The sequence below is a fragment of the Camelus dromedarius genome, chromosome 16 (assembly GCF_036321535.1).
Source record: "Camelus dromedarius isolate mCamDro1 chromosome 16, mCamDro1.pat, whole genome shotgun sequence".
In the NCBI taxonomy this organism is placed as follows: Eukaryota; Metazoa; Chordata; class Mammalia; order Artiodactyla; family Camelidae; genus Camelus; species Camelus dromedarius.
This window is the reverse complement of record NC_087451.1, coordinates 579,245-595,708: the sequence shown is the minus strand read 5'-3', so window position 1 is coordinate 595,708 and position 16,464 is coordinate 579,245. Positions and strand designations below refer to the sequence as shown.

Sequence of the window (16,464 nt, the reverse complement as noted above, 5' to 3'; positions counted from 1 at the left end):
GCAGACCCCCTACAGTAGGGTCTCACATTCTGTGTTGATTTGAAAATGGAATTACTTTTAAAGCCTTCCAGTTACAGCTTCCTCACTCTTGAACATCTTCAAGCTTTGAATCTATTTAATATTTTTCACACAAATATTTGATGTTTAATACTATTGGGTGAAGGGAGGGGGCAGCGCTATTTCCTCAAGGGTAGACCTCAGTGCTGGTGAGTGCATACCTAGGACTGAAAGTATGACCAAGGATTTAAGTGTGTGTGTAAGAAACATAGGCTTAAAGCATCTCATATAAACATGAAAGACCCCACTTGAGGCCCCTGGCAAATTGAGACAGTGCCAAGAGAAGGAGAGAGGGTCACAGGCTTGAGGATGAAAGATCCATCAGATTTACTCTTATCCTGGGCCTTCACATATTTGTGATAGGTCTGTTTGCCACATTCATTATTTGTAAATTCTCCTAATAAATAAATGGGATGTATGACTCTATAATCCAGCATGTAGAAAATGCTGAGTAGTAAACCAGAATATGTTTTTCAAGAGCAAAATAAAAAGCTAAATACTTATAATTTTAATGCTAATCATTAGGGAGGCAATGTGAAAAAAATGTTGGCCAATTACTTTTAAACCTAATGCTAACTCCAAAATTATACAAGCTGAGATGGTAGCAGACTGTTGTACTAATTAAAGCTTTTCTTTAAACCTGAGAATCATTATGGAACTAAAATCCTCTATATTGATCTATACTTGCTATTTGAAGCAGCTACTGCAGCTGGCTTAAGGAGAAAAGGAGAGGATTCTTATTTGTATAAAACTTCACTAGAAAGTGTTTAATGTAAAACCACAAAACCAAACATACACACACACAAAGTGAAGTGGAATTGAAAGTGTTCTGGATGAAAAGCAGAAAATTTGGGTGAAGAATCTTCCCCAGAGCTGAATAAATGTGGATAATATATTTATTTCTGTATTTTAGCTGCCACAATGTATTACTCGGTAACAGCAGAAAGAATGATGGGGATGGAAGGTCCTTCGAAGAGGTAATTGAGAGGACATGACCAATAGTTGAGCTGGCAGCAGGACTTTGACATTCAAGGCACCTCCCTGTCCTTGGAATGTTATGTTCTGCTCACCTTTCTAACAGTGGGAGCCTTTTAAAGGATGCAGTCTTGAGAGAGTAAGGTGTTGTTGAGATCAACTGGGCTGAAAATGTGACTGAACCCCAGTTAAGCCCTCTATATAAACTTGTAAGATCCTGGTTGGCAGGTATGGAGATATACTCATTTTGCAGCCACCCAAGACAAGCCTCTTACATAAGTTTCCTTGCTGATTAAAACTGCCACTTCCTAATCTGGAGTAGCCAGCCTTTTTCTTTGTTCTCTGTGTCCAGGAACCAGTTCAGGAAGCAACACAGGTTTAAAAATAAATAGGAACACTGGAGTCAAACTCTGCCTCTGCCTCTGCCTCTGCCTATATTTGAACTTGGACACATCATTTAAGCTTTACACCTCCCATCTTCTTACTTGAAAATTAAGGAAACTGGATTAGGTCAGGCCTGAAATTGTATTAAAGTGCACTTGAAATGTTCCATCAAATCCATGATGCAAATGCAAGAAATACGAAGTTATTTAAATAAACAAATAAACCTATTCAATTTTTCAGAAATCATCTACAGAGTGCCTGCTATTTATTCATTGCAAATAAGTCTTCCACTTGTAAAATCTCAAGTTCAGAAGGCTGGATACTTGAAAGAGAGATTAATTGTAATGAAAAGAAGAAAAGTGTATTTATGGGTGTCACTAATTTCCAAACTGATGCCCAAATTATTGACCAAAATGCCATAAAGTTAGTATTAGTTCCTAGTCATTATTCATCTGTCAAAATTTAAATAACAAATAAGGAATAGCATTTTATAGGAATAAAATATCCACTGTCTCCTTTAACAAATAAAATTCCTCATGTTGGTTACAAATTATAGTATGGATGAAAAGAAATCCTATTTTAAAAATATGTCCTATTTCAAAAAGATGTCTACACCTTAATCCCTAGAATTTGTGAATATCTTACCTTACATGGTAAAAGGGATTCTGTACATGCAATTAATTTAAGGATTTTGAGATGGAGAGATTATCCTGGATTATACAGGGGATCCAATATAATCACAGAGATCCTTAAAAGGAAAAAAGGGATTTAGGGAGTAAAAGAAGGGGATATGATGATGGAAGCAGAGGATGCATTAAAGCCATTGCTGAAAGGCAGCCATAAGCAAAGGAATGTAGATAAACTCTAGAAGCTGGAAAAGGAAAGAAACAAATTCTCCCCTGAGACTCCAGAAACAGTGCAACCCTTCAGACTTATTTCAGAATTCTGACCTCCAGAACTGAAAGATAAAAAGTTTGTGCTGTTTTAAGCCACTAAATTTTTAATAATTTATCACAGTAGCAACCAGGAAACAAATGCACTGCTTGATGGTCTCAGCCTGCATGTTGGATAGTAAAATCCTAGTCCCCCTTTTGAGGTTCTTCCCTCCCCACTACTAACTCTTGAGGAGTCCCTGTAGGGATAACCTATCTGTTACCATAATCCATGTCATAACCAGGTTCTTCACCTGCCTCTTTCTTCCACATATCTCTCTGTTCTGCCAGTGGTATGCCTTTGTGTCACTTTCCATCACACTCTGCAGTTTGGCATACCACCAAGAGTTTGCCTCTGCTACCACCTCTACTCTGGTTTTGGATCTGCTGCAATTCCCCTTATCATTGTAGCCCAAGCGTCAGCACACAAATTTCCCCACAGTATGTTGCAGTGTTTATCAAAAGTCACTTGAAGAAACAGGAGAAAGGAAGAGCATTCAGAGATTAATTTTTAACTGGTTACTAGATAGGATTGCTTTCAGATTACAGAATTATACACCAGTCTTATTGGTTTTCCTCAGGGTATGTTCTGCCTTACTATAAGGCTTCCTCCCTGCTTAGCTCATAGCCCATATCTCAGTGCCAGGATCCAGCCATCACCATTAAACATGCTCCTGAATGTACAGAGCCCTTTGCCTCTCATCCTAACTCAGTGAAAAGAAGTATTCTTGTTCAGCTCCACTCTAAAGCTCATCTTCCATTTTTTTTTTTAAATTTCTGTCCCAAGATCTGCCTCTCTCCAGGAATGACTGGATAATTTTTACTACATTTAAGAAAGATCTCCCCACCTAATGCTAGGGGAGCTTATCATATGTTCCCAACAGGATAGTTATATTTTAACATAATAGTCAATTACCTGTAAAACAGATAAAGATGCAGGTACAACATTAGAGCTACTTCTTTGAATGACAATTTCCAAATTAAAGAACAACTCCTATAACTGTCAGTATTTTTCAAAGTCTGGGTAATTTTACAGTAATATTTCACATAGAACAGCAACAGTGCACTAAAGTTGAGCTTCTCTAAGCCTAGTCCAGCCACAGCTTATTAAATACATCCATTTGATTAATTATGATTATAGTCTCTCCCTCTATTTGTGAAAGCTAATGATCCATTTTGATGGATAATCTTTAGATGTAACTAACATAAATAAACTTCACATGTTTAGGTAATTGTCCATGGTTCCAAAAGCTCTTTGGAGGGAATCTGTTCCTCTTTGGCAAACTGCTTTCTTTTCAGTCCCTCCAACAATCCTTTTTTGGGCGCTGGACTTTCATGGCACGGAGGACCTCCCCGACCCAAGTATACTTCCCAAAAGGGCTAATTCTCACTACTTCAGATTCTTTCAATATTTTGAGGTCTCTTGTCTTTTTTTTGCTGAGCCTGGAAGCTCTCTACATAAGAATCCTGGATTTCCTTCATCTGGGCCTAGATTTTTTTTTTTTTTTAATGTGCTGACCACCTGGAGTCCTTAGCCTTCATCTCAGAGACCAGATAGCTCAGTCACACCTGAGTTTTAAACAGTAGGCAAATCAGCCTGTGGTTCTTTTTTCGAATCCCTGAAGGCAGCAGAACTACGCAGCTGTGGCTCCTAACGTCTGCCAAGCCCAGGAAGCTCACCCGGGCATAGTCACAGTGGCTGCTCTGCTCAGTCTCCTTGCTCTCCCACCCCTCACCCAACAGCCGCTCTGCAAAAAGACCCGCGGTACTCCTGAGCGGTTGGAGTCGGTTAAAGAACCCTGGGAACCCTGCAGTATAACTCCTTTGGTTCTAACTCCGCATTCTCAGATGCCTCACAGCCTGGAAGCCTTACTAACTTGACTGTGAGGATGAACGGTACCAATTTCCCTTCCCCTTCGCCTTCTCCATTTATCCAGACTTTATGTAGTTATTTGACCGAGCCTCACACTAAAATGGCTTCTAAACAACAAAAATTAAAAAGTGCAAAAAATCCCCTGCGGGTTAGGTGTGTTTGTGTTTGTTGTGTGTCCATCCGCGCTTGTGCAAAATCTCCAAACGTCATAGTTTGCAATCTGAACAAGCTCTCCAAGATATGCAAGATCTTTCCAGGGATTTCCCCTACCCTGTCTTCTTCTTCGGCACTTCAAAAGAGGTAAGTCTGGGCTTTCTCGAACCTCTACTGCAGCCGTAGAGGTAATGCCAATCTGCGATTTTTCCTGTCTTCTCTCGCTGCCAGCTCTTCTCAGGCGAACAGTCCCGAGCTCAGGGTTTCCTTCCGATTCCCTTGTAAACGGTTTACCAGGGCAAGTCCTTTCCTGGTCGCGGCGAGATCTCCTGCGGACCAGCGGCTCCGGCGTCGGCCTGGGACTGGGTCATGAATAGTGCTCATGCAGCCCCCACCTTTCCCCGGGGCCTTGGGGAGCCGGGCTCTGGGTGTGTGTGTGTGCGCGCGCGCCCGCGCGCGCGCCCGCCCGCGGTCGGTAGGGAAATCTGGGGAAGCTGCTGAGCGTTGCTGCCAGAGTGTTCTGGAGCTCAGCAAAAGCCTCCAAAGCACTTAAGCTTCCCGAAAGAAAAACGGAATAAACGAAACGAAAAGAAGGGAAGCTTGTTCCCCTAAAGCCGGGGTTTCCAGTAGTCCTGGAGAGGCGTAGTTGGCAGCGGCCCCTGATCACACCCGGACTTGGAAAGACGGTTTTAGCCGGTTTCGGGAGGAGAGAGGTGAGGGACTTGCAGGACCTGGTCTAGGAACCTGCAGAGAGAACTCTGGGGTAAGTAGTGTTCAGGCACTGGAGCGGAAAGGGAGAAGGAGGAGGGGGCAGGAGAGGAACGACGGAGAGGGAAGGGAATGAATTATGAAGGAAAAAAAAAAAAAAAGCCACCAACCAATATTCCGCAGCAGAGGGAGAGCGCAGCACAGCACTCCCAAGATGAGTCCTGCCCAGGTCTCCCGCGCCTAACCAGCTGGCGCGAAGTTCTTTTTATGGAGAAGAAAAACTCCCCAAATCCTAGAGGGTGATAGAGGCAGCCGGGGCGGGGCGGAGTGAGGAGCTGGAGCTCAGCACTGGGGCCCTGGCGGCTGCTGTGGTGGCCCGAAGCTCCGACGCTCAGCCCTCTGCTTCTCATTATGGCCGCGTTAAGCGTCACCTCCCAACCGCATCCTGCTGCCTCCGCCCCCGGGCGCGGGGCGGCTGGGTTGACACTGAGGCTCCGGGCGGCAGCGAGGACGCTCACCTGGCGTAGCCCACCTCCCTCCTCCTCCACCCCTCCCCCACCTGCCCTCCACCTCCCCTCAGAATCGGGAAGCGTCGGGATCCATAGGCGAGGCAATAACGACCCCTGCAGTTGCATTGCGGAAAATCGCGGCGGCGGCGGCGGCGGCAGTGGCAGTGCTAGTTGCGGACGATGGAAGCGAGGCAACTGGCGGTTCTGGGGAACCCAGGAAAATAGCAGAGGAACAGAAAGCGCGCGCGCAAGGTAGGGAGCCCGCGGGCTCCCGATGCTCCTGGGTACCCGGCTCCCCACGGTTCCGGCTCTGCGCCTTGGACGCGCCGCCAGAGCCGGGCTCCGAGGCGGCAGGCTGCGCGCGGACTTGTGTAGCAGGGAGGGTCGGAGGAGGCAGCTGGCAGCCAGCAGTTTCGGACAGTAATCCCTGCCTCTTTCTGTCTCCCTGTATTCTGTCTGCTCCTCCTCCCGGCGGAAGCAGGAGGAAAACGGCCCCGGAGCGGAACAGCCACCGTCTGACCATGCCCCGATGAGGAGGGCGGACTTCGAGGGCAACTCGTCGCGGACTGCCTGGGCTTAGCCAGCAAGCTGCGAGCTGCCAGCGGCACGGAACTGCGCGGCACGGCCCGGCGGGGTCTATCTTCTATGTCTTCTTGGGGCGCAAGGCGGATCGGGGTCTCATTTTTGCAGGAAGAGCCCTGCACTGGTGGCTTCAGGTGGCTGTCGCCGCCGCTGCTAGTGCTGTTTCTACCCCTTGTGCGAGGAGCAAAGACCGGCGAGCGGGGACACTTCCCGGGCAGCGAGGCATCGGATATGTGTCAGCACATCTGGGGCGCACATCCGTCGAGCCCAAGGGGAGATTTGCTGGAACAATTCAAACTGCGATATTGATCTTGGGGGTGACTGTCCCTGGCTGGCTGTCTGGTGGGAGTGCGAGTGTGCGCTCGCTGGGAAGTGTGTGCGCGTGTGCATGTGTGTGTGCCGTGTGGGGGCCCCCCTTTCCCCCCTGTTTTCCCGTCGAGTGATGCACTTGGAATGAGAATCAGAGGATGGAAATAGTCTGGGAGGTGCTTTTTCTTCTTCAAGCCAATTTCATCGTCTGCATATCAGGTATGGGACGCGCTGGAGGCACAGGCGGGATCGGGTTATGTTGTGATCTTCGGAATGTATGAGGTTTTGTTGTGTGTAGATATTTAAGTAGCCTCTCGGGGTGGGACGGGAGAGAGGTGGTGGCAGAAACCTTTTCAGCTTTGCCGGTTTGCTACTTTCAGAATTGAAAACCTTCTAAGCCCAACAGTGTGTGTGTGTGTGTGTGTGTGTGTGTGTGTGTGTGTGTGTGTGTGTGTGTCTTGTGGGTAGTATCTGAATGGAGTCCTAGAACATAGTAGGGGTGGGGGCCCCCTGAGAAAGAAGAGGCAGATCGTGCTGATTTTCAACTGCTTTCCTGGTTGAGAACTCTGGCATGGAAATCTGATCCTTGGCAACCCCCACCACCATCCCCTGGCTTTCAGAGTTCCCAAACTCGGCGGTTCCTGTCCGAAAAAATGGATGCAGAGCCCTGCCCTGGTATCTAGGCACTTTCAGGAGACTGCAGGAGGATGCGGGGCCTGGAGAGTACCAGCAGGGACTAGAGAGATGTACAGGTCCTCCATGCCTTCCCCAAACACATCAGGACCACCTCAAATAAACGCAAAACTCATCTGAAACAACACAATATTATAAATACCACTTTGGATCCCAGTCTTTCCTAATTCCCAGTGGCAAGAATGTACTGGCTCAGACTTACTGACCTCAGGTTACTTGTGCCAGTCTGTGGTTTTAGGAGCCAGTGGGAAGCCAGGGCATTGAGCTGAAGGAAGTAGAGCTTGTGCCTGCCAGTGCTGTGTTTCTGTGTTGGAAAGGATTCTGATTTCCAAGCAATGTCTTCGTAAGTGCAGGGAGTTGCAGGTGTGGAGTGAAGATGTGAGAAAAAGCCCCAGGATCAGCAGTATTCTCCAGTTCAGTTCAGTGCCTCCTCTCATTGACAACGTCCATACCATTTCCCTTCACACTTGTCATTTAAGCACCCAGAGTAAGGCCCATTTGCACTACTCCCTTCTGCCTGCATTCCCTCTGCAGAATTGGGGACTCAGCCAACTTCCCATGAAGTCAACAGAAGAGGAGAGCAGAAACCTTGCCTCTGTGAGCAGGCATATTTGAGCTGTGTTGGGGTGGAGGGAGATGTTTCCTGCATCTTCCTTCAGCCCAGCCAATCCCCACCCTTTAAGCCTGACGTGATTCTGGATATTAAAATCCCTTCTCTGCCCTTATCCTGGACCCAGTTCCAAATACCATTATTCAGGGCAGGAATAGGGGAGATCTTTTATTTGAAATCATTCTGTTTGGGGCTTGACCACCTTACTTAGAAATTTGCCTCTATAATACTTTAGAGATATGTCGTGTACCAAGAAGACAATCAAAAGTGCCCTGGGGCTACCCCATATCTTCTACTCTTTTCCCCATGCTACATCTAAGAGAAAAAATCTGCAGGTGACTTGTAACGGTTTATATCAGTCATATGTCCAGGGATAGACTGGGTGGTGTCTTATATGGCCACATTTTACATCTTTCTCTTCTACTTATTTCTTATAAACTCTCTCTTTGTTCCTTATTATTTCACCAGTTATAAAATAGCCTTTCCCTGTCTCTTTCCAGCATCATAAATAATTTTCAAATCAGACAACCAGGGTCCCTTTAAGATCTACAAAAGGTTAACATTCATTAAGGCTCTGGACCTCCCCATCCTTTGTCCCCAACCCCTATTCTGCATTTGGTCAGGCCGGCACAAAGGGAAACCAGCTGAGAATGCATTCTGGTCTTAGACTCCAAAAGAGGCATTAGTGGGATGCTTGTCACAGCTATACTTGGTTTGGTGTATTAGCAACTAAATTATATAAATAGAAGCATTAGGAAGGTTTTTTTTTTTTTTTCCGACCCAGGAGAGGTACTATGGCCTTTCACATGTATTTACTAAATAATCACCATTGCTATGTAATGAGGAGATAAAAGTGTAAGCAAAATTGCTAGCTATTAACTAAACATGGAAAACTAGGTTAGCGTTCCAGCATTAATTTTACTTTATGAAGACATTTAGGCACAGATGCAACATAATGTACTCTATATTTACACGTCCATAAACTTTAAAAGGTCATTCTTCCTCCAGGGCCAAGGTGGCCTCCTCTCTCTATAAGCAGAACTGTTCATTCAGAGATGTCCCATGTATGTCACAATTCCGATTAGTAATATATTTATGACTCACATTTGCCACAGTTTGGGGGACTTTGTTTTCCCATATGGCAGCCTTAAGGGGTATAGGAATGCAATGCACTACAGTTAAATAATTATGGCTCAGGCAGAGTTTAGTGGAACTATCATTTCTGTTTCCATGATTTGCAGTTTTAGTTTAATCATGACTTAGCTTTACCAAAAGGAATATAAGCCTGTATTCATAGAACCTACTCAACCTTAAATTAAAAGAAAAAAAAAATCTATCTGCTATTTGGGATGAATTGTCCTACCTAGTAAATGGGTACTAATTCTTACTGAATTACCAGGCATCAATGATTGGTGCATTTGTAGAGTTGGTTTCATTACTGAGAAATACCAGACAAGAAAAGGTCAGCAAAAGTCTGCAGTGTAAACATTCTGCAGAAGAAAAATTTTGGAAGTAAATTTGGTCTGTAGAAGGTATATTAACTGAATTTCAATTGGCTTTCAGGAACACTCTGGTACTTTGTAACTTAGTGTTTTGTTAACCAAAGCTTCCCACTCTCATCCCACCTCACCCCCTAAATTTAAATTATACCCAAAGGAGTTTTCTCTCTGGTCTGTGTGGCAATATTGCTTAAAATACAGACACCAGGGCTTATTTGTTTGCTAGCTCTACATTAATCATTTGGTTGTGATGAAGCTGGGGGTCTGCTAGCTAGCTTAGTCAGGCTTCGGTGGATGCTGGGGAGGTAGCATGTGTGCCTTCCATTTGAGAGAATTTGGCTATTTAAACACAACACAGCTAGTCTGAAGAGGGAATGCCATGATCTGGAAGTTCTTGGGGCTCCGCGTTAGATCCAGATCTCATTTTACTGAAAACGTAAGGCAGCCAAGATCTGTGGAGATGGGGGAGGGAGAGAGAGAGAGAGAGAGAGAAAACCAGGATGATATTTCCCTGTGCTAGCAAGAGCACCACCCCTTTCTTACAAAAGCAGCTCAGATCAGCGAGAATGATACATAGCAGCACCAGGAGAGAATTTCCTGGTCCAAAGACAGCTTACTGATTTAATTTACACAGCACATCTGACTTCCTTATAAGTAACTTTACATCCTTGTCAGTTTATTCATAATAATAACAGCAATAGTAATTAGAATTATATGGTACTTTCACATGCATTACATAATATTGAACATATTCTAACTCATATAGTCTCAGAATTTGTAGGGCGATTTTATAAATGAAGCAACCAAAGCCCACAGAGGTTCAGCTTGGAGGGTTCCCACCCGGTTCTGAGTCAAAATTTAGTATATCACTTATGTTTTGGTGCAAGATTTCTTTCAAATGTTCTTATTAAGTATTTTTTATTTTGATGTCTCCAATTTAAAAAGTAGGTTGCATTTAAATGTTGTAATTCTTAGAGAGTTTGGAAGTGGAAGTTTAGTGTGATTACAGTCTAGGGCTGGAATTAAGATAGTGTTTGAGTTGTACATGACTCTGTCATTCAAACAGATGAGACTGTTAACCTGTTTGTCCCCAGTGCCCTATGATCAGCAATACCTATAGGAAAGGAATATTTCATACATTATTTCCTAATCTGAAAATTAAAATGATTTCACATCAACCTCTTTACATGGAAGAAGGGGATAATAGTACATACCTCACATGTTTGTTCTATGATAAAATGATAATATGGTTAATGCTTTTCATTTAGCACAGTGTCTCAGGAATAGTAAGCTTGCAATATATATATATTTTTTTCCTACAAACCTGGCATTGCATGAGTTTATACGGAATAGGAATAGAACCTTTACTTCCCTCCCTAACAACTTAAGAGCAAAAAAAAAAAAAAAATCGTTAGTGCATTTTATAACATTGAGCACAAATCCTACTTTCAATAAGGTCTTGGCTTAACAACTTTGAAACGTCTCAATTTTCTTTCTAATATGGTAACATTAGGCTTTGGTGCATAGTTAGAGTATAACCCACTTTATCCCTGTAAGCCCAATATTGAGGTGAGGCTTGGAAAATTTCATCACCTGAGAACCTGCTTATTCCCAGGGGAGCAACAGAATTTTTTTTTTTCCTCTTTTTGCTTGTAAATTATAACTCAATATAGATCCAACTTTAAAGTGCTTCCAAAATGGCGGACTACATATGCTGTCAATATGATTTGAGATAGAAAATCCCATTAAATAAAAAAAGAGCTCCACCCCAACAAAGAATCTGATGATCTTATTGGCAGTATGGTTTCTTTGAGTCCAGTTTCCCATGTGATGTTACATAGTCTCATCATTGACAGAAATCATAGATGAGGCTCTCTTGGCTGTGAGACAAGAGGCTTCCTGAGTAATACAAAATCCCAGGGTCGGGAAAGAATTGTCAATATTGAGAAACATTTTCTTACGTGGGGAGAGGGTGTATGATTGCCACCCTAGGCAGTCAGTGCTTAACATCCCAATTTTTCACCTTAATTAAGCATTACATATTTGGGCCTGGGGTTTAGGTAAGGAAGAGATCCAGGGATCATAAATGTAAATGGTAGCAGGCCACTGTAGAAAGGAAATGGAAGTTAGAAGATCCACCCTGCAATCGAACTCTGCCTTAGTTACTTACATGACTGGGCAATTCTCTTAACCTTTTAGAGTCTCAGTTTTCTCGTCTGTGAAATGAAAAGTTATATCTTCTTTGCCTATTTCAAATAATTGTTGAGGAAAACATCAGAAAATGACCCTGAATCTTCTTTGTGTTATGTAAATGTAAAGTATCTCTCTCTTTACTGTATTATAGAATGATCCATGCTTAAGATATAGTTACAAAACTTGAGATACATACACATAATGTAGAGTGATTTAAAATAATATGAATAATGCTTAATGATTAAAATAGTTATGAAAGCAAAGTTGTCATACACAAAATGTATCATGATATAAGACAGTATGAATAATGCCTAGTTGTCTGATAAAGAACATAAATGCTGTGGAAGAGAAAGATCCAGACATGAAGGAAGAAGAGGATATTAGATAGTAGTTAGAGGTTAAGAGAGAAGAGATAGAGGGGACCACATCATTCAAAGGAGTGGAATAGGAATGAGTAAGATGTAAAGAGAAGACTGTCCTAGTTGGAAAAGAGAAAACAAATTGACTTTAGGAAATACTGGAAAGTTGGGAGGAGCCCACTTAGGGAGGTGTTGAATTGAGAGAATATGGAGTGTCCTAATATATTTAATTTCCTGGTAATTTTTATTTTTTTAATTATAGAACTTACATGAATTCAGTGGATTGAACTTGTGAAAAGTTGTCTGAAATTCTAACATTTCTTTATTTTTAAATTTTGTTCCATGTCTCCAACTATTGCTATACTTCACATAGCTTGTAGCCTATTTGAGGTTGTGGACAGTTGAGTTTTAGGAGGACTTTAGCGTTCTCATCTGTAAAATGGAGATGATACTTATTTGCCAAAGTTTTTGACCTTACAGGGTAATTGTAAGAAATAAAACAAATGCCTAGCATGGTGTCTGGAATACAGTAATCACTGGCCAAATCACACATATCGTATGAGAGTAAGCATGGGCTTTGGAACCAACATAGGCCGAAATACGAATACTCCCTTCAGCATTCACTCTCTGGTCTTGGAGAAGTTGTTTACATTCTCTGAGTCTCTGTAAAATGAAGACTGGGGAAAATGTACATGAGATTCTGCCATGGTGCCTGACATGTGGTAGTCACTCAGTGGACTGGAGATACTCCCATAAAATCATCATCCTCATTGCCATCAATAATAATCCTTATTTTTGATACTTTGGGCCTGTTTTTGTAAATTACAATTATTCAGTCACTTCTTCTGTGTTCAACAAAACAGTATTGCCAGCTAACTACATGCCAAGCCTAGGAGTTACAAAAAAGAGCAAACGACACTTGGTCCTTAGAATTTACAAGATGGTATACATGTTATGTGATAGATGTGTGTGCAGAGTACTTTGGAATTATAAAGAAAGAGCAATAAATTCTGTTGTTAGAAGTTGGCAGATGCAAGTGGGGAAGGGGAAGGGTTGATGGAGGAGAAAACAATTGAAATAGGGCTAGAAGGACACATGAGATTTCAAAGGAACAGGAAAAAGAAACACATATACCTTGAGGCAAAAATACTATATTCTAGACAAGAAAGGATGGAAGAAAAATCCCCAAAGTATCAGAAGTATGCTGAAATGAGCATATAAAATAGATGGGTTGGATTAAATGACTAGATATAAGGCTAGAATTAAAACTTGGGGTTAATGTGAAGGAGCTTGCAAGCTAAGGTAAGAAGTCTAGTGTCTATCTTTTAGTTATGAGGAGCCAAGGTAGAGATAAGGAAAATGACATTCAGGTTTGTGTACAATTTAATGATACTTTTATACTTTGATTGCAATAAGCAATAACTTAGAAATGCAACTATTTGTATGCTTGTCAACCTTTATTCTTGCCCATAAAACCCATTAAAAAATTGGTCTAATAGATCAATTAGGCCATTATGGGACATTCTGAGGGAGAGACAAAAAAAAAAATAAAAGACCGTTGTCCTATCTCTTATGGACCTGCTGTACCATAATCTTTGAGATTTGGTATTTTCATAATAAGTAAATGCAGATGTCTCCAATTTTGTATTTGAATAATAATAATAATAATGCCATTAGATAAAGGCTAATGAATTATCCACACACATCTTTGTGTTGTGAAGAGTAATTGTGTGCCAAGCAATAGATGAACAGTTTGGCAGGAAACAGGTGCTTGAAGCATGGCAAAGCCCTGTAGGGCTGCTTTACCTTATTGTACTCTGTACAACTCTCATTTCCAATAGATTGCATGTTCACTTAAGAGAGTATATTCATGGTCCACTGAATTATATACCCATTTTACCCTTTCAGTGGCCTAGTTAATATACAGTCCAGAGACCTAAAGTGAAATGACTTCCTTTGTTTACTTAATCATTCAAAATTTATTGAGGGTGCACTATACTTAAGGTACTGGAGATCCAACAGGAATGAGTAAGACAACTGACCTTTCTTTCCAGGAATTCATTACCTTCTAGTAAGACACTGATTTTAAACATACTAGTAGTTATAGCAGAATGTGATAAGAATTGCAGTGAAAAGAGATACAGCAGCGTGTGAGTAGGGCAGAGAAGCGGTGTCTAAGTCGTTCTGGAGGTGGGAGGAATAGAGGAAGGAGAGTAAGTAGTGTCAGAAGGTGTGTCAGATGAGTCTTAAAGGAAGCTAAAGAGTTGGCTTTGGGATATTTTTGCTGATTGACCAGGGGTTTGATGGGGGAGGGATGATCATAGGAAAAACAGCATTTTCAAAGACAAGGCAATCAGATAGGACATGATGAACTCAGAGGACGGTCAGGAGGTGGAGTATGATGGATGAGGCTGAGCTAGAAGACCACTGAGGAAATATGATTCCAGTAACAGTAATATCTTACATATAATAATAGTCAGTGAAAACTACCCATTGCTTCTCTGTGCAAGGAGGGCATCTTTTGAGGCCCAGGAGGGTAGGTCTAGTTTATACCTTTCTCTTCTTTAGGAGCAGACCAATCAGGGATAGATCTTTTGGCTCTTGTCCAGCTATGCTCTGTTTGGCTCAGATCACTAGTTATTTTCCAGTATCATCTCTAGCTCCAGGTAGCTTTCCAGAAGCTTTTGTGATAATGTAGGTTTAGCTTACAGAATTTGTCTCCTTACTTAGCTTGTATCCATGCGTTTTTACTCTAGGAAAAAGAGCCAGGACTTTGCTGGTTGACTGGATTTTGCAGCATGGCAGCTATCATCTTATTCCCTTTCATAATTGAATCTTTCCTGAAACTTTTTGCAATTTTCATTTCATGTAACCTTAAACAAAACTTTGAGGGATTTCTAGCATGTAGGGGTGGGGTGGGGTGCTGTGTATGCTAAGAAATGGTCTGGGATTGACTTTATAACAAAGCCTTAATTACTTTTATTAGCAAGATTGGACTGGTAATGGGGTAGCCAGTGTTTGGGTTTGATTTTATTTGCATTAAGGTGCTATCAGGATCAGGATAGAGGTGGAAAGATCTTTAGTGGTTGTGAAGGAGACAGCCTACAAATGCCTTTCCCTCCTAACCTGGGAGAGGTGGAGCCTTTGTCACAGTAAATGCAGAATTAATCTTTAATTTTGTCCAGTACTTCATGCCCTGAGGCCAAAGGAGCTTGCAGTAGGAAATTAAGCCTGTGCCTTTCAGGTGAGCTTTCCAGAGCCAAGTCCTGCTGTCTTCATGACACATTTGGCAGCAGTGCCAGAGTTGGAATAAACATATTTACTGAAGGATATGAGTCAACGTATTCCTCCTGTGCTCCCTCTTCCTGCTGTACACACAGCTACCTTTCACCCTCAAGGAAAACAATTTTGATGGCAGCATTTATTGAGTGAGCACAGGCCATTCCTCCTCCATGATTTTGGAATAATAATAAATACCTTGTAGTATTTTTGGAAAGGACAAATACAGGTGCATGTCTATGGAAGGGCCCTCTGTCACTCTGAAAGGGTTTAATGTCTTGGTTTATCAATCCCACAAATGCTAATAAATCCCTCCTATGCATGAGGCAGTGGGCCAGACAGAAGATAAAATGTAGTAAGCCAAATGACTGTGATGTTTACCCTTGTAGAATGTATATTTAGGGATCACATTTTTTCCCCAATGCCCAGCCCAGTGCCAAGCATTTTCGTAGATACTCAATAATGAATGACTGAATTAATATATAAATGAATAACAAGGAGTGATTCAGAATGGCTTTCCTGTCTTCACAGGAGACTAGGAAACAGGATTCAGATTTTGTATAGAGGCTGAGGGAGAGAAAATGAAGAAGACATCTCTGTTCGCTGCCTTTTTGCTTCTATAGCATGGAGGTCTTTTAAGCATGCAGAGTCAGAACCTGAACCATCCCAGGGAGCAACTTATTGTAAACTTTTTTATTTCCTTCTCAATCTCAACTGTTATCTGCATTTGACAAACCAGTGTTAGTTGGAGCACTCAATAGTTGTTTAAAATGTATTTCTGCTCCTCTGTATTTTGTGATACCACACTGTAAGACTTCAACTAGGGCAACTGAGGATCAATAGATGCATTGTTGTTCTTTGTCCATGCCATCTCTGTTCCTGTTAAAGGAGATTGCTTAGATGTGGTGTTTTCTTACTGGGTTCCAGCTGAGGAGAAGTCAGCACTTGAGAAAGTTCACTGTTCTTTAGTTAGTAATGAACTAAAATGCTTCAGGGGAAAAGCCTACCCACCCTTTAGTATTGACTGATTCGGAACAACACAGGAAACTGGTTTCTAAGGTGTTTTCAGCCTTGTGTGAGAAAACTTTACTTCTCCTCTGACCTTTTATAACAGAACTATGGTGCCCACTAGTTCTTACTATAAGGGAGAGTCAGGAGCCTAGAAATTTAAAGAACATAGTGGATTTGCTAATCTTGGCTGCATATTCTTCCTGCAATCTCTAGTTGATCTTTACAGCTTTGAGGAAATGGTCAGTTGGATGGTTTATTGTTTGTTTGTTTGCTTGTTAATTTAATTATAGAGAAAAATAAGGGGAGGTTATAGAAGAAAGACTCCTACTGTTAATCTT

General features: G+C 42.2%; 1 protein-coding gene across 3 annotated transcripts in view; it reads left to right on the top strand.

Moving 5' to 3' along the window:
- Positions 1-4,840: 4,840 nt before the first annotated feature.
- CA10 (carbonic anhydrase 10) overlaps positions 4,841-16,464 on the top strand; it is a 529,816-nt gene continuing 518,192 nt past the window's right edge. The window contains exons 1-2 of one of the 3 annotated variants that reach the window (XM_031468110.2): positions 4,841-5,137; positions 6,073-6,701. In XM_031468110.2, the coding sequence (XP_031323970.1) occupies positions 6,641-6,701 (61 nt within the window). In that variant the 5' untranslated portion in view covers positions 4,841-5,137; positions 6,073-6,640. Of the gene's footprint in view, positions 5,138-5,548; positions 5,844-6,069; positions 6,702-16,464 lie in introns of those variants that run through there. The other 2 variants (XM_064494943.1, XM_064494945.1) reach the window with 2 other exon arrangements.